This window comes from Callionymus lyra, chromosome 11, assembly GCF_982586985.1.
Source record: "Callionymus lyra chromosome 11, fCalLyr1.hap1.1, whole genome shotgun sequence".
Lineage (NCBI taxonomy): Eukaryota > Metazoa > Chordata > Actinopteri > Syngnathiformes > Callionymidae > Callionymus > Callionymus lyra.
In genome coordinates this window covers 22,975,432-22,994,697 of record NC_141828.1, presented here as the reverse complement: position 1 = coordinate 22,994,697, position 19,266 = coordinate 22,975,432, and the positions used below count along the sequence as shown (strand labels likewise).

Below are 19,266 nucleotides of genomic sequence, written 5' to 3'. Positions count from 1 at the left end.
GTCGTAAATTGAAGAAAATAAATAAACTGGAGGAAAAAGAAAAACGGTGAGAGTTGTTCAGTGGAATTTTGTGTTGATTCATTAGTGTTCATTTTGATAAACATCTGTTTAAATCTGTTGATGAAGTACTACGAGGCTGTGTTTTGCTACCATCTTGTGGAGAAACTGTAAATTACACCCTTTTCTTGAATGACGAGACATGATTTTATTAAGTAAGTAAGTAAGTAAGTAATATTTATTTATATAGCGCTTTTCGAGACCAGGGTCACAAAGCGCTTAGACAATCAAAACAACTTCACAGTTTACAGTTTTTAGCTTATTCTACATAATTTATAATAAAAACAATTCCATTTTGAACGAATAAACGTTTATTTTACACCAAATAAAATTATTTCCTGTGTTTACATTTTCTTTTGAAAAAAATTGAAATGAAGCAACATTGTTACACTGCATTTCTAAATGAATCGTAGAGTCGCTTGGCCTTTTTTCTATGTCGGAGGAATGGATTTTTGGCTGCATCTCTTCCATGAAGACACTTCTGGACACACTTCTCCGGACAGTAGATGGGTGTACCTCAACCAGCTGGTTTCTGCCAGTTCTGAGGTGATGGCACGGCTGGACATCTTCTGATTTCGAAGGGAAATAAGCTTGATGTGTCTTTCATCTGCTGCACCAAGTTTTCTTTGGCCGAACACTGCGTCTACGATCCTCATCGTTGTTTCTTTGTGCTTCTTCAAAAGAGCTTGAACGGCACATCTTGAAACCCCAGTCTGCTTTGAAATCTTTGTCTGTGAGAAACCTTGTTGATGCAGTAGAACTACCTTGTGTCTTGTTGCTGCTCAGTCTTGCCATGTTATATGACCTTTGACATGAAACTGTCTTCCACAACCTCAGCTTGGTAGCAGAGTTTGTTCCTCACAGTTTTAAGCTCCTAAACATCTGTATCTTTTTCACTTAATGACTGTGTTTCAACCTACTTTTAAAATTGATGATCATTAGCATGTGTTTGGTATCATTGGTTGATCATACACATCACTAGAATCCTACAAAACCCATGACTTTGTGCAAATGTAACTTTAAGAATTGATGCTGGTTTGAAGGCAAAGGGTAGTAACAACAAATATTGATTTGTTTTTAGATTTATCTTATTTTCGCTCACTTTACATTTTGTAAATTGATAAAAAATATACAAGTATTATTTACATTCTTAGTTTAGAGTATTTTTTCACACCTGCCTAAAACTTTTGCACAGTACTGTATATTAATAAAATATAAATAGAGAGAGAGACCATCGTGTTTGTTTGCTCTATGTAATGTAAGTTTTGTGTATTGTTAAAATGAAAATATAGATAAAAAAACAACACTTCACACTCCTTTATGTTTTGTTTTCCTTCCTCATGTGACCACTTTTTTCTTTTTTTAATGAAGACACATTTTGAACAACGAACATCACACCATTGTATAAAGTCATTTGGTCCAGTGTACAACACTTATTCTGCATGCAAGTGTCTGAAGACAGACGTGAACCCCACAACATTGTGATCCCACAAAGAGTTGAGCAGCACACCATCATAGCTGGTCACCTTTTAAAAAGATGACATCTTAATATACTGCATTATTGTCCTGATTTTAACCTCTGTTTGCACCTTCTAAAGACCAGTTATGCATATTGTTGGTTAATGTGTGTTAATATGTTGTACACTTGTGGTTAGTTTGGAACCCTAAGGTCTACACAGTATTATTTATTTTCATCACACCAACACATGTATTGTTACCGGCCCATTATTTGCTCACACACAATTCACGATTTTTCCATCCGAACAAAGTTCATTTTAAGGCTATATTTAGTGATGAATGATAAGCTGTTGACACATGTTCAGCTTCACACTGTTTGACAACATAATGTGACATGAGTGAAAAAAGCTGTGACAACACTTTGATTGATAGCAGCACCAGGACAGTTTTGTCGAACAGCATAAAACAAATGGAAAGATAGATTATGCAGTTTTTCTGACTTATTACGGCATGTATATTCAACAGTTTTTCATCATTCCTATGCAATATTTATTTTCCACATTTACAATGACGTTTAATGTTCATTTCCATTTGTGAGAGTGATTATTTGATCTGATGTCATTTGCTTTGTCAATAATAATTTCTCATCCTGTCTCCTAAAGGTAATTTTTAAGGCCTTTCCCATTCTTAATCCTGTTAATTCTTAGTTATCTTCAACCATTTACCCACTAATTCAGCCTCAGCCTGGCTGTCATTGAACCAGAAAAAAGCTTAAACACACAATTGATAAAATACGTTGAATTAGTCATTAAACATGAAAAAAAAATTCAATAAAGCACAAAAAAAAGCTAAATATTTTACAAACGGACAGTCCAGTTCAGAGTATTATGACAAAAACAAAAATTAAAACTGAAAACAAACTGTAAAGTTACATGATAAGACCAAAGAAAATAAAATCCTTTAACAAACAGAGCCCATACAGTTTTAATTTCTAATATTATTTTGACACCCAGAGGGGCAGATTTTGTCCTTGGCTACAACTTGACTAGTCAAAAATTCAATTAATACATATTCCTATATTTCAAAAAGTCATACAACTTTCCACTCACCACAATATAGATGTATTTGATGGCAAATATGTAGTTGATTTATATTTTCTTCCCCCAAAATTAAACCCTGGATAGTTTTCTTCATCTCATTAAGGTTCAACCAGAGCTCTTCTTATTCATATAGTAGAATTGACAGGAAAGATTAGGATTATCCAGTAAAAATAAATGTCCGTCAATCGTCACATGCATGAACACTTCCGCCTTATAATGTCATTTTCAGGTGATAAAACTACACACAATAATTGCCATGTTTCCCAAGTTTTATTTTGTCGGTGTGTTTCCATCGTTCGGTTTTTCAGGCAGGTGCACATGGTTAAAGATGAGTGGAGTGAAGGTTTGGCTTCTCCTCGTTCTCGTTTCCCGCGGATTGTCCTGTGTTTCCTGACGGACAATTCCTGATGTTGTCAATGTTTTTAGTTTCTCACTTTTCAACATGTTCGGCGATGTTTTTGATTTATCGACTGGATTAATTGTTTGACGTTTCCATTCACTCTTCAGTTTAGTTTAGTCACTCGTCACAAGAACAACTTGGCGGACACAAAGACAACAATGTCAACAACAGTGCTTTGGATTAGTGCAGCAGATAAAAAAAAGTTAATCACAATCTTGATTCTTGGTGACTATAAACTACAATATTTAACCTGACATCTTTTGGAAGCATTTTTTTTTTTCCTGTTTTGGTAATTAACCATATATTACCATATAATCTATTTCATGAATCTATGTATTTACAGAAATGATCTTTTCATAAGTTAATATTTTTAATTCTTTTTTTTTATTCAGGAAAAAATAATTAGAAATACATATAAAACAAGTGCACATGTATAAAGTATGAAGTGTGCAAAAAATAATAATAATGTCTATTTGTATAGCGCCTTAAATACCAAAATAAAGAAGAAAACCCACTGAGTTTTGAGTTTACAACAGGAAATCATAATATTCTTTTCAAAAACAAATAATATATTTCATCGTCAACTTTTTTTTTTTCATTTAGAATTTGTGTCTGTTTTTCACTATTCAATTGCAAAATTACCAACATCACAACATGGATTCAGTGTTAGCATGTAGCAATGTTCTCATTAGCTTCCTGTTTGTTTATTTTTATTCCTCATAATGTTTAAAATGCATGATTTCATTATGATCAATACAAATGTACAAATACTTTTAATTGGCTATATAACTTTGTATGGTTTTTACGACTAGTAACAAACATGTTTTAGCGTTAAGCAACTGTAAACTACCCAATCTTTATTTGAAATTAAAAGTTAAGTTGTTGCTTAAAATTTTTGAAAAATGTTGTATAAATGTTTTACCATGAAGCTACTTTCTTGGTATAACATTATTTATTTTTTTAATCTGTGATAAACAGGGACATATTTTTTAAACATAAATATGTATTTTTGGAGCTGATTTCTGATTTAAAGCTGCACATATTTAACAAAGATATTCGGATTTTAAACTCCAATTCAGATTCAGATTAAAGCTGTGTATTTGTTGCGCACAGAAGCCCTGAATGGCTCATTTGTGTCTTTTAACAGGAATACCATTGTAGATTGATCTACTGTGGTGACTTTAAGGGTGGTACAAGACAACTAATAAAACAGCAAAAGATCTTTAAACTTCAGAGATGGTCACAGGATCTTTAAGCAAATGTAAAAGTCAGCAGTAAGCGAGGCATGGTAAGCTTACTGTAACACAACAGTGAGCCAAAGAGCTGATAAAAAAAGGTGTTTGAAAGTGAAACTGCCTGGATGTTAAATCAATCTTAGTGCTTGTTAAAAGTAGTTTCATGATCTCAGTTTACATCTGTGCAACACATTTTATAAACAGCTTAACATCTACATCTGCAGCCACACCAAGAAGTTCACTTGCCAAACACAGACACACAACCCGCTTGCAGAGGAACAGAAGAGAACACGGCACAATCCATGTTTTTGTACGCATGCAGCTTGTGAACACACTTCAGTCCTGGTTGGCCAAGATTCAGATTTTTGATTGTGAAATCTACAGTATGTGTGAATTCATCCATCTTTTGCCCTGCTGTCGTAGTGAAGAGAGTGTCGGCCCAGGATTCTTAACATCGTCGTGTTCGTTGGATATTTACAGATAAAGAGGGATCAAGCGTCACCTTGGCACTGCTTCAGCAACATCACAAGAAGGCCGTTTGGACGAGGAAGAGTGGGAACGTTTCCTCCTTCGCTTCACTGTGTGGGAGAACACTCATCCAGATCCAGCAGCTCTCGGACCAGCCTCTCGCCAAACTGAGCTCGGCTGTAACGCTTGGCTGCGTAAGCGTCTGACATCTTGTACAGGATGTACGCGTTGTTGATGGCGATGCTGATGCTCAGCCAGAAGACTTGTTGCCAGGTCTTGTTGGGCTTATGGAAGATAAAGTATCTAAGAAGAATAGACAGAGATATACATCCATTTATTTAACGTATGATCGAATCCCAAAAGATTTGAATAGTATTTTAAAACTACCGACTTAATCTTTGTACCCTTAGAGCAATGATTGTCTTAAACATGATGGTGTATAAGACTTATGTAGACTGTGTCTAATATCATAACTGGTCTGATCAAAGACTACAGTTTGATGTAGTTAAGAAAAGTATCTGTGGTTTTAATGTGAGTATTCAATATCTGTATCTGTATCTGTATCTGTATCTGTATCTGTATCTGTATCTGTATCTGTATCTGTATCTGTATCTGTATCTGTATCTGTATCTGTATCTGTATCTGTATCTCTATCTGTATCTCTATCTCGATCTCTATCTCGATCTCTATCTCAGTATTATCTTGACCTTTAAAGTATATATTCTATTGAGTATTGTTTTGATTGTTTAAGCGCTTTGTGACCCTTGTCTGGAAAAAGCGCTATACAAATACATAATACTTACTTACTTACTTATATCTATATCTATATCTATATCTATATATATATCTAAATCTATATCTATATCTATATCTGTGTCTGTGTCTGTGTCTGTGTCTGTGTCTGTGTCTGTGTCTGTGTCTGTGTCTGTGTCTGTGTCTGTGTCTGTGTCTGTGTCTGTGTCTGTGTCTGTGTCTGTGTCTGTGTCAAAAGCTATATATACTTCTATATCAATAGCTGTATTGATAATTATACTACATATATTATTATACATATTAAGATCCCTGATATATATCAAACAAAAAACAAAAATGACAATTTGTTTCTTTTTACAGTTACATGCATAAATTCAGCATCAGTCAACATTACTTTTGGGAATAGTATTTAATATTTTTTTCTGAACACGTGTGAACTTGTAGACTAATCCCCTCACCTTATGGTTGGTAAGATAAAAGGTACTTCAGACAATACAAGTGAGACATTTCGACATACTTGCTGTATTTGTCGTCATATTTGCAGATGTAGCTGAGGTGAGCTGCAAAAGCTTCCACAGCTAAAGGACATGGAATCTCTCCGCTTTTTCTCTTGATGATCATCCCTGAAAAAAAAACAAGACTAATGGTGAATACTAAAGTGATATGAAGGACTAAATAAAGAGCACTATCTGATCTTCCTGATTTCACATTGATGACATTTTTCAGATTCATTCAGAACATTTAAGTTTGTTGAACACAATATCGATAAAACACGTGTCATTTATTGTACGTTTACAATAACTTCCCTTCAAATTTAAATAGAATTGTATTGCTTTATTGCTATAGTTCTGTTGTTTCATTAACTGTAACTTTCCGAATGTTATCAGCCTTCGAATGTTATCTACATGTTCTATTGTTTGGATTTTGTTGTTGTCATTTAAATGTGCTTTATGTTCAATTTATTCGTTTGTGATAATTCACCCAAAATTTTAATTGAACTAATTGTCCACTCACCCTCGTGGCGACCAAAAGGATTATTTTCAGAGAAATCTATTCCTTTTAAGAGTTATAGCCGAAAATGTTTGTTTATTTTAATGTAGTGACTGAAGCTCAGTGGTCTTCGTCTTCATCTTTGTACAAAAAGACACTTAAAAAAATCGACATGATGCTGAGTAGAAATTTTTATTAAAATTTTGAGTGAACTTTCACTTTAAGTCTGATCAAGTTGATCTTTAATTATGAGCGCTGGGCCCTTTCTCATGGGGAAATCAATTTTCTTGGCCTTATGACGAAGTCCAAATAAAAATACTGGACAATTAAAATCTCAAAACTTTCCCTGTCCTTGCAGAGATTTTCTGCCAAAAAGGACAGCTTGCAGGCAAGAAAAAAAAACGTTGTTCTTTAACAAAATGATTCCGCACAATCACACAAATACACCCACACACTGAGGGGGAAGTGAAGATCAATACATTATTTTTATTGTTGAACCAGAGTGGCTTGGCTTTCTCTTTCCTCACTCTCAGCTGTCAGTATCAAACCGAGGTGAGAGAAAAAGAGAGAGAGAGGGAGAGAGAGAGAGGGAGAGAGAGAGAGAGAGAGAGAGAGTCGAGGCATAATGGTTGCTTTGCTTGATGGGAAACGATATCAAACACTCAAGACTATTCACCTTCTTTTGTTGGCGAGTATGCGTTGGTCAAGAACCTGAAGTGTCCCTTGTTGTACCAGCTGATCAGCGACATGCTGCCCTTCATCATGACCCGAGACTGGCCGCGCTGGGCTGGCGTGGACCCACAGACCAGCATGTTCTGAGGCAAACCTGTGCAGTCGCTCTTCCTGGTGCTCAACAGGCCGCAGCAGTAAATGTCTGCGGCAGTAAAAGAAGGAAGAACATTAGCAGAGGCAAGGCGTGAAGAATTGCTCAGGATAAGATGAGAAGAAATATGATTCAGCTCGAGAGAGAGAGAGAGAGAGAGAGAGATGGTCTAAGCAGAGCTACTCTGATCTGATCATGAAGATCTATTGCTGGGATGGGATGTATCATATATAATGTATAAGATGTGATGTAACAAGTTTGGACCATCGATGTAGCGCTCCATGGAAGCATGTGAAGCTGGACGAGCTTCCTTGAGATTTCTACGCTGAAGAATGGTACTTTTCTTTTTTAATAATTTGTAAAAAAGACACATAACATTCAAGAAAACTCTCTTACGCTCTTAAGGCTACCTTTGTTTCAGCTTTAAAAACAGCTTAAAACAAATATTTGACTTAATAAATGTTGAAGTATTCCTCTTTAAGATGCAAGTCCCTCATCATGACCATGTCCTAAAGCTATTACTTTATAAAGTTCTCCCCCGTCTGAAATCTCGGCGAACAAGAAGTTACGAGAGCGGAGTCCTATGATGTAATAATGGCTTTATTCCTCCTCCAGCCAATTGTAATCACGCCCCACTTTGTTTATACAACGAGTCCCTTGGAGGTGGATTGATGACACGCAATGACAAAACTTGGTGTTTGACCCAATCATTGCAGTGCAGAGTGGGTGTGGTTATGGTAAACAAGATTTCATCTTCAGAGGAGTAGCACCACAAACCAGCTCTGAGCTCACCTTGTTTGCTAAACTCGGTGAAGAGGCCCAGGCTGGTGATGGACGGTCCGGTAAAGACTATTGTGTTCTTGCCGGAAATGTTCTGGCAGAGCTGCTTAGCAACGAGACTGTGGAGCTGCGGTTTATTCTTCAGAGGTGCCAGACCATCAGCTCCCAGGCCCTCCTTCAAGTGAACCGATATCTGCAGGAAAACACAGAATAAAGTTCCTAGACACGAAATTAAAAATATTTTTTATTATAATCCAATATTAATTAATCACTGTTAACCTAATAATCCACTGGCAACAAGTGGAAATATGACGAGACTGGAGTGTTCATCCTTTGTTGTCCTTAGACTGCTGGCTCAAATGTGAGTGAGTATGTACATCCGTCAGTCTGGTTACGACTAGGGCGGCGGCCAAATGGATGCTTTCAGCATGCTTTTTAATCTACATTCATTTAAGTGAATGAGATGAGAGTCTTCAATTATGAAGAAGGGATGGATGACTTTCTTTCTGGAACGAACTGTTGCACTGTAGGGTTGAAACATTTATCAAGTCTAATCCAATATGCTTGGTGGATGGTTTTAGAGTCAAAATTGAAAAACAGCAGAACCAGAACACTATCTGAACCAGAAGCCATTTTGCCTTACGTTCCAATGACGTTAAAACTGCAAACTTTATTTCAGTAGGAGATTTCCGCTCCATTTTTAAAAATAGACCCTGGAGATCCAATGAAAAGTCTCCATGTTTTTAAATGGTTAGTGTGACCATAACTCCAGCACATATTTGTCTGGTTTCAATCTTGTAATTCTTGCCCTTGTTTTTAACCACATATGGTGTGTGCTCTGTGTTGGTCAGGTCGACTTTGTAAAACAGATCTTGATCTCAATGGGTCTTTTATCTGTTAAAATAAAAGCTCAATAATAATTTAAAAAAATTAAACCTTATGTGACTAAAGTACTCTCATAATTTTAATGAAATGTTTTTGTCCTAGAAGAGACGTAATGTTTATTAACCATCATCAACCATGTTTATAGTGATGTTAATTCATCTAAATAAATTGGGATTAAACATTTAAGTCACAAGCACATAACTTCATATATGAATGTACGACAATTCCAAGTGAAGCCAAACAAATTGGTTGTAGAGGTCAGTTCCACAACATGAATAGAAGTACTTTTTAATATATAATAATAAAGATAAAGAGATGGGCAGTATGGTGATAAAAGACAATAAAGTACAATTAAAATGAGAAAAATATGATCCTCAAGATAAATAAATATGTATTATTTGGCATTTTGTGTTATTTTTATTAATTGATTGATCAAACCAAATAAAAAAAGAATGCTTTTAATGTTCAAACATGAATGAAATCATTTGGAATCTACCTGACAGATGAATCCAGTGGAAGTGCACTGTCGCACCCACAGACTGAACTTCCTCTTCTTCCTCTTGCGCAGTTCTCGCTCTGTGCAGGTGGTGATGAAGACGGGGTCCTCGTCTATCAAGGGCTCATGAAGAACCTGGAATGCAGAAGCTCGTGAATGACATTGTCATATAAACTCAGAAGTCAAATTCAAGGGTGAAAGAGAAGATGCAGCCAATAATTTAAAGTATTTTTTGACTTAGCGTTGATGTGATGCAACAAGACAGCGGTCACAAAAAGCAAGACTTCTCATTTAAGACCCTCAAGTCCTTCACTCAATGGATTCTTTGAAGGAGGAAAAACATAATTTCAATATTTTAGGAGCAGATAGAATTTAGTCTTTTAAGAAAATAATAGCTATATACTTTTTCACAAGACAAATTTCAACGTAATGTCAAAATATCAAATTAAGAAATACCTACTTTCATTTGTCATGTTTTGCAGAAGTTTGAGACTAATTTTGTCAAAAGAAATATAACTTTTGACACAAAAAGATGGCAATAGTCTTGAGGATGTTTTGTAAAAATGTATCGCAAACAACGTTTGAATAAATATGAAACCGTCGGTAAAGCCTGTTGGTTAAATAAAACCATAATTTGCTCAAATATTTTATGAGTCAGATTTGCCATTCAAAAGTTTACATCTACAATGAGAATAACATTTAATTTCTAGTCAAATATGGATTTATTCATTAAAAAAGTGGAGCATTAGAGACCATTATCCTGCTGTTAGAATGGTGTTGTGCGATCACAGCAAAAATATTTTTAACTGCCTCTAAAAACTCTAACATTTTAACCACAAAGGTATTATCATATCATGAGTTGTATATCTGCAAATTGAACCAGAACCAACAATGGTTGCTAATGAATCTTAAAACTAGAGGAAGTAAGTATCAATGTTCTAGTTGCATCCATGGAAGCAGCTCCTGGAACATTCGGCAAATTAGATCTGGATACTCTTTTTTCGCATTAATTCAGTAAAGTGGGACTGTGTATTGGCAAGAATAGATATTTATTACGATGAAGGGAAAACAATACGATATACTGTGCTACTGCTGTAACAAGGATATATTTGTAGTATTGTCGAGTACTTGACTCTGGTGTTGCAGGATTTTCAGACTACATCACAAAGTCTTAACCGCTTTCATTTGTTTTGAAAGCAAATTGTGTCAGTGAAATCAGCTTCAAAAGCTGCTGGAGCTGACTGTATCCTCTCGTCCTCAGTCATCTTTGCAGGATTTCTATATGAATTTAGCTGCAGAGGACCTAATGACGTAATCTAGAGGCCCCAAGATCATTTTGTATTATATTATTTTTTATCGATAGTGCTGTCGAATGTTGATACAGTATCATTGAAAATAATATTGAGACATATCGCCATATCTTAATTTCATAACAGCCCTAGTTTGAACTCTATTGAGCTTTTTCTTCAACGATAGATGCAGGTCCATAAGTCTATGACAGTCTACAGATAAAGTTAACATGCACAAAGATAAATCAGACATAAAGCTAAAATAATTAAATGATTTATCTTCCTCTTTATTACATGCTTGTATCTAAAAGTGACCACAAGTGTGTTGTGATGTGTTGTTCATATTCATTTTGATCCTTTATCAACGGAATTGATCGACTTTACAGCTGGTGTTTGTATGTATTTAGCTACTAAACTACCGAAAGAACATTTTTTAAAAAAGGAATCAAGGTAGTCACCTGAGTCTGTGAAGGTCTGAAGGTGCAACTGAATGACTGCTGGAGAGAGTCCAGGAACGGCTGGATCTTGTACAGACCCTGATTGCTTCCTTGCGACGGCCGAAACGCAACGATGTGGAAGTACTTGAGGATCTTCTCAAAGCGAGCCTGACTCATCTTCAAGGCTATGCTGCGGTTGCTGAAGAAGCCGGAGCTCCAAATGCTGAGCACGGACTCACAGCGGTGAACACTGGTGGAGGAGACGAACCCCAGAAAGGCCTTGATTTCACTGGCAGTGACTGGACACCAGCCCTCGTCCGAGCCGAACCGCTCCTGGAACTTCTTAGCGTACATGTTAGTCTGGGTGACCATGTTTTGGATGCAGTTGTCAGGGATGTAGAGTTGGAAGAAGTCCAAAGCCGTGGCGTTGGCTGGCATCTTTTGTGCAGGGCCTTTAACAGAAGAAGAGAGAAGACGGCCAGTGAAGGATAATGAAGCAGACACATTTGACAGTTGGTCCCACTTGGGCCACATCACGGATGCAACTGTCAGATTTATTCTTCACTCTGAGTGACTCTGCTGAGAATGTCTCTCTCTCAAATCACAGGAGGACGATGAAAGTTGGATTAGTTGAGATGTCATCGTCGGCCTGAATTCAAACTCCAGTCCTACTTTTAAAACCTGCCTCACAGCAGACACTGTATGTCTGTATGTAAGATCAAGTCACACATTAAAAACAAACAAATAGCTTAGGAGAGTTTAATTTAAGAGCTGATATACTTACATTTTTCATGTTTTAATAATAATAATAGCTATAACATTGTACTGATTGTACTCAGGTAAAGTACTTTTTAGCCAATCCATATTTTCTAAGTGCACTCTAAATGAAAGGTCAACTAATGTGAAAACCGCACCTTCCTGACTCACTCACATGTTAAAATGTTGAAATCAGTGCAGTAATGAGTAGATGCAGTAAGTCCCTCATCATGACCATGTTTGAACTTATTACTTTATTAAGTTCTCCCCCGTCTGAAATCTGGGCGAACAAGAGGTTACGAGAGCAGAGTCCATGATGACGTAATAATGGCTTCACTCCTCCTCCAGCCATCTGGTTTATACAACGAGTCCCTTGGAGGTGGAGACCTCCTGGATTGATGACACGCAGTGACAAACCTTGAAGTGTTTTCTGTGGGCGGGGCTTAAGATCATTTTCTAATGTCTTGAATCAGGGATTGTATGAGGCTTGTGAAAGCTGAATTTTGGACTTGCCAATTGTGATGGATTTAAATGGTCATCCCCATCAAGGAGGATTTAGGTATTGCAGATTCAGGATGCGATGGACGTAGTAGAGGTGATATCGAAGATAAAAGACAAAGTCCGATGAAAGGTTAAAACGAATGAGAGGATCCTGTTGACCCCCATACTCTCAACTTCAAGGACGAATGGACTACAAAGTAATAATCCCATTACACGTCTACACATGAACACACTTCAAGGTTTTACTTTCAATCACCCTATCCCCAGAGGTGTTGAAAAATGTCTTCATCTTAAATGCACTCTGATACCATTGAAACTTTGATGCTAGGATGATGCTCAACGATTGAAAAGATCGACTTCATTGATGACTGACACACTAAAAACAAGAGATAATTACGGTTTTCTTGACACACAACCCATTCACAAAAAATATTGCTTATAACATGTATTAGCTGGATGAATGTGCTCTTCTAATTGAATAGACATTGAACGTCAAAATTAATCTGCAGGACAAGTTCAGGCTCAATTGAACAGTACAGTAACTTTCATTATCTCCGCTGAACAAGATTTATACTCTCTCTCTCTCTGTTGCTTCACTTCGCTCTGAAGTGCAGCGGCAATCATGATTTGCTGATTTCCTCATGCCGAGATAATGATAACGCTCAACACTTCGATGCAATGATGTAGGAGGAAAGTCACAGGCGAGCTTGGGAACAAAGTGAAGGAGAAATAGTTTCATTTAACTTCCAGCAGACATGAAAGGTATAATCCAGCGTGACTTCTCTGATGCACAGCTCAAATATAGCATCCGTTTCTGAAAGATGACTCACATTGTAAAATATATCTGACCAAAGGAAGTTCAACTACATTTGCCTTATCTCCTGTTGGTTGATAAGAAAGAGTGAAGACAGCACGGGTCAATAAAGACGTCATCGCAAGATGGTAAGTAGTTTTAAGGGAATTGTTATTGTGATTTTCTCTCCTTTAACATTACATAAGAAAGTCAATAAGATTGTTTATAGATTTCAAGCAGACAAACAAGGGCACACTATACCAGAGATTTAGTCACTTTAAAAAAAGGTGAAAAAAGAGGAACATATTTTTCAAATAAACAATACATTCTCATTCAGGTTGTCTGTGTATCTTGTCTCTATGGACCTGAAAATAGGGACGTCCAACTGTCATGAACTAACCTCAAACAAACAAAGAGGATTTAAGTACTGAACAACTAAACTTTCCTGTTGGATAATGAAGCAGAAGCTAGAAAATCATTCTTGACCTCTTGTGGCCTAATTCAATCATTAGCTTCAGAACTATTCAATCAACATTTTTTAATGCATATATTTTTTTCAGAACAGGAAAATAATCTGGATGTTTTTGCAGTGTTTTTTCTGTAGGCAGCATCTGCCCATTAAGGCTCTCCAGGCTTGGATTTACTACCACAAATAGAGATTACATTTTCAGAGACTGGATTACAGTGGCTCGTCTATCAATGTTGGGATCAAAAACGTCCCTCATCTCCCAAGCCAGATCAACACTGGTTGAAACAGAGGTTAAGATATTTTTGTGTAAATCTTTAATAAATTAGGTTCTTTGAAGCAACATGCTGGTGGTGGAACACACTAGGAAATAAACCATGTGGTCAATAATCACAGATTTACAGAATTAATGTCTCTAATTCTTTCTTTCGTGACCAAAAGGAAGTTATATAATCTAAAAATGCTGCCTCATAATCCTCAGATCAGGTTTTTTAAACCAAAGAGTCGCAGCATTGAATCTTACACTAAAGCTATGATAGTAGTTTTTGGCAAAACTGGTGTCTCACCTGTCTGTCTCACCTCCTGCCATTGTCATGTTTTATTGTAGCTTTAAGTGATTGGGCCTCCATTTCTTTGTGGCAAAATAAAACTCAGCGTCTGCAAAGTACTTTGGCTGGCTGTGTGCCGCAGTTTAATCAGTGAAGTATGGAGTTTACACGGGAAAGTCAGCAACCCTTCAACAGGGACCAGCTGTTGTCACTCAAACCGGGACACTCTGGTCTACATCCACTGGCCAAGTATCCACAGCTCAAACACACCAGAATGCAAAAAAAAGAGACTAAAATAAAGAAAAGAGGATCAAGAGGTAGAGTGAGAGAAACACTAAGGAGGTAAAACATTTTTTCAACTGGACTACACACTCCAGTTGCTTTGGAACCACTTGGATAACCATGACCTGGATGAATAAGAATCTACACAGACCAAGATTTTCTAATGCGACAAGATGAATGGCAGAGAAATCTTATCTGTTTTAGTGAAACAGTTATTCAGGCTGACGCAGCCATTCATTCGTCACAGAAATCTATTGCGATGACTTGTTGCTATGTGAATACACTGGGCTACCAAGCACAACGTCTGTATGAACAATATAATAATCCTGGTGGTCTAATTTCTACCTCCAGAAAATTTGGCCAGAATACAATTATACTGTGGTGGTAAATGTACCTGGGCCGGACTTCATGCGAGCTGCGACCAGGGTAGCCGTGAGCTATGACACCTCCCTGTCCTACACAGCTCACCAATCCGTCCTCTTGCTCAGCAACTTTAACCCTCGTGACCTGTCTGATCTACTCTACATCAGTATGTCAACTGTCTGACCCCCCCTGGCATGGGCCGTGGATAAGTGCTATGGCAACATACCAGACGCCTATAAATCCACCTGTAGGTCTGTCTCGTCCGACGACATTGTCATACATCTACTTTCAAGTTATAGATCTAAATTGCTACAGGAAAAGCCAGTGGTTAAAAAATTGTGCTCTGGATTGAGGATTGTATGGAGGAGATGAGATGTGAGTTGATTTCTACCCATTTCTTTAATCATGTGACGCCCCCCGTTAACTTTTTGACTCTTTTACAACCAATTTTTTGTTTAATAAAGTTAATCATTGTGGTATTACTAATAACCATTCCTTGATTGTCTAGAGATCTAAAGGAGTGTATCAGAAAATCAAGGGGAGGGTTATATGCGATGATGGACAGGCATATCCCTCTCCATCTTTGGCAAATGATCTAAATGTCTTTTTCAGTCGTTTTGATAAGAATTATTTTGGTGCTAAAAATGATTGTGTGTGACGGTCCATTTCGGGATACGCCACGATTACACTCAATGAATATGAGATTGTCAGTCTAGTAGTAAACTCAACTGGTCCTCAGGGACTGAGAGGAAAGAGTTTTAAAAGAGAAAGCACTTAAATGCATTATGTTCTAGTTCTTCTAGTATTTGCTCAAGTATCTAACAACAACAAGTATCTAATTATGGAAAATGTATTTGAATGTGCCTCTTTTGAAAAAGCCCGGAGCTCCCTAATTTAACCCTTGTGTTATTTCAGGGTCAAGGTGACCCGAAGGACTGAAAACAAATGTTTACAGTATCCCTTGTGTTGTCTCTGAGTCAGGCTTCAAGAAATACATTTGCAGTGGCTGAGGTCGTTCACCTTGACCCATAGGCAACACAAGGACAAAGAAAAGGCATTTGTTTTCGTGCCTTTGGGTCACCTTGACCCTGAGATAACACAAGGGTTAAAAGATGTAAAGCCAAGTGCTCTAACTTCTTTAAATGATTTAAGAGACTTATAAGCAGACAAATTACAGCTTAGTTGTATTAGATAGATGTATTAGATTTTCTCCTGTCAATAATGCTATTTTGCTTAATACTGGTGCTCCACAGGGGATCATTTTATCCCCATTACTTTTCTCTATATACACAAATGATTCGAGTTAGATCTAGAAATGATTTGTTTAGTTAAATATGCAGATGATGTGGCCGTGGTTCCATTGTTTAAGAAGGCCAGGTTAGTTGGAGAAGAAGAATACAGACCACATGTGTCGTCTCTCCAGAAGAAGAGTGACAAAAGCTTACTAAACTTAACTTAAGAGAATGCAAGCATAGTATGGAAACAATGTATAAGAACATTGGAAATTAAGTACATTAAATCAAAAGGAAGAAGCGAGCTGCAGAGGGTAACAACGCTTTAAAACTCATAGCGATGAGACAGAAACAATGAAGTTAAACGTACAAAAAAGTGTTAAGGAAAAAATCAGTCAAAATAGAAAACGATCTCTTTCATCTCCCGAATAGCGACTTTAAACATCTTCCCTCTGTTATAAGATACAACAAACCAAGGGCATATGGTAATATATTTAAAATGTCTTAATCTGGAATGTCATTGGAGAAATAAACACTAAATCCCGTTGATGCGTTTTTAATGTAACTGCCACTGCTGTCTCGCTTTCTGCCCTGAAGTTGTTTGTGCGTAAGTGTTTTTTTTTGTCTCTTTCCTGCTCGTTGGAGCCGATGTAATCTTATTTTCTAATGTAAATATTTCAATTAAAACAATCACATATTGATGAGTACAATATTTTTTCCCACCATTATTGAATCGTCGTTTACCAGTTCCACAATAATAACAACTCAATGATTCATTAGAAATCACTTACAAAACACAACAGATTTTTAACTTGCAAAATGCAAGTCTGACTGCAGTCAGAGAGACAAATGTGCAGATAAAGTGTCCCTGAAAGCAAATAAATAAACAGAAGCTGGAAAACTTCCAGTGGGCTTAAAGTGCCAATTTCAGGGCAGAAAGGATTCTTTGGCTTTTTGGTAACCACGCTCTGTGACCACAGAAACCGCCAGAGACAAACGACGCCACGCCTACCAAGTCTGTGATTTTACATATCATATTCATAAAGAATAATTTAGCATAGAGATTACAAAAAAATCTTCTTAACAGCTTGTGCTTCCTCTGGGTTTCAGATGTTGGCAGAGAAGAATGTGGTTTAATGAAGAAATTAGTTCGCTCAGATCTCAGAGCAGGCTTGCATTAAAAACAAACAAAGAAATGACTATTCCTGTTTATGTGGAGAGACTTAACACTGATGACCAAGATTGACAAGGAGACAAATGGAGCACTTATGGGTTTAGTGGTCAATAACACTTTGTTGCACGGTGGTGTTTTAAGACAAACCTCTTATAGACGGAAAATAAATCATAAACATGTGTATACAGGCAATACATACACGTACATATATATTTAATTTCTGAGCTTCAAATGAAACCATCTGTAGGAAGCAACAAGTCTTCCACCACTGCAGAGAAAAATAATGCATCAAACAACAAGACAAATAAGAAAGTTTCATTAGAGAAAGAGACAATAAATCATCAAAGAAGCTTTCAAAGAAAAAGCAGCCGATAAAGATCAAAACCAGTGCAAGATTGCCAATACACACTATATATTGTACTCATTTGACAGTTGATCTGAAGATGTTTAATTCCTGATACTTTTAAAAATGTTTATCATCATTTAATAGCAAATCGTAGATATATATGAGATGTGCAAAATATTTTCAAATCAAGGAGTAATTCTTCAAACATATTAAGATATCCATCCATATATTGACCTTCTTCTTCTGCTTACTGAAGGTCATGAAGGCATCCTTAGAAATAAAACATACCATGTGTTAAGTGTGTCCTTGGGAAGCTTCTAGTCTGAGGCTTGAAATGAACCAGCATCTTACTGGCTCTCTGAGGGAGTCAAGGCTGTCTCAGGTAGGATTTTACATCAACCCCCCTAAAAACAGAAATGTTGTCTCTCAGCTCGGCACCATTTCAGCCTAGATAGAGCCATCTGTTGAGCTCCATCTTCACACACAGCTTTTCATCACATATTCTGACCACAAACCCTTTGATCAAGAAAGGCTATCAGTGGGATTGAAAACCCTTCTACTTGAAATGACATCCTTAAAAGTTATAAATATTGATCTTTTAACTTTATCATGTATCTGGAACAACTGCTATTTTTTTGGCATGACCAAGGGACTTTTTTTTGCAAACACTGCATTCTGTCATTGATGATGATTCATGGATCAATAATTACGAATCTAATGTGACCGTAGTCATTTCGTCACGTCTCACCGTATGTGTCTTTGTACGGCGGAACGGTGACATCCTGAAGCCCCTCCGACCAGCCCTCTTCCTCCGCCTGACTCCTGGACAGCGAGCCCGGAGGACCCGCTCCACCAGCACCTCCTCCTCCGGTCTCCTTCTCCGCTCTCTTCTGATGGTGGTGATGATGATGGTGATGGTGGTGCTGCTGGTCCTCCTCGCCCACCTCCACTATGCAGTTGTCAGACTCGGAGTCCCCCGAGGTGCTGTAGAAGGGGTTGTCGCTGCTGTCTTCCCCGGACTCGCCGAACACGTCGTCGGAGATCTGCAGGCTCTCGTACCGGGAGCGGGCCGCCTCCAGGAGGGACAGCGCCTTCCGGCCGCACTCCGCCATCACTCTCTGTGTGTCGGTTGTGGTGCTGATGCTGCGGCTCCGCCTCCCTCTCGCGCGGAAAGCTCACGATGTCAGACGCTGTCAATATGTCCTACACGGGGGTCTGGGTGGGTTCGGCAGGAGCCGCCCGAGTGTATCCGGGTTAGGAGAAGAGATTTCCTCCCCCCCCTCACGAGTAAAATCCGAGATTTGTAATGGCTGCTCCAGCATCAGCTGACTGTCCTGCCCTACAAACCTCCAGCACGCTTCACGATGACATCATTTTAATAGGATTTCACATGCAAAACCTTACATTAATATTTATTTTTTAAGTACAATAAATGCCTGTTTAAGATGTGATTCAATTTTAAAGTTCGAAGTAAATTTTATTAACGGAACAGAATCCGTTCTCATAACAAATGTCAAATTAATCTTAAATTATTTTTTGATTTTGTTATTAGAAAGAAAAGACACAAGTATTTCTATTCCTATGTATATTTTGATATATATTCGAAATAAATCCCGCTTTGTTTTTACAAACTT

The 19,266-nt window shown here is 37.4% G+C and overlaps 1 protein-coding gene across 1 annotated transcript; it reads right to left on the bottom strand.

The window, feature by feature from the left end:
• Window positions 1-1,374: 1,374 nt before the first annotated feature.
• On the bottom strand, window positions 1,375-18,864 carry pgbd5 (piggyBac transposable element derived 5). The gene is made up of 7 exons (XM_087802666.1): window positions 18,381-18,864; window positions 11,193-11,623; window positions 9,446-9,580; window positions 8,077-8,257; window positions 7,138-7,335; window positions 5,989-6,094; window positions 1,375-5,021 (listed from the first exon to the last, which is right to left on the bottom strand). The coding sequence occupies exons 1-7, from the start codon at window positions 18,742-18,744 to the stop codon at window positions 4,826-4,828; spliced, it is 1,611 nt and encodes a 536-aa protein (XP_087658792.1). The 5' UTR covers window positions 18,745-18,864; the 3' UTR covers window positions 1,375-4,825.
• Window positions 18,865-19,266: the final 402 nt, after the last annotated feature.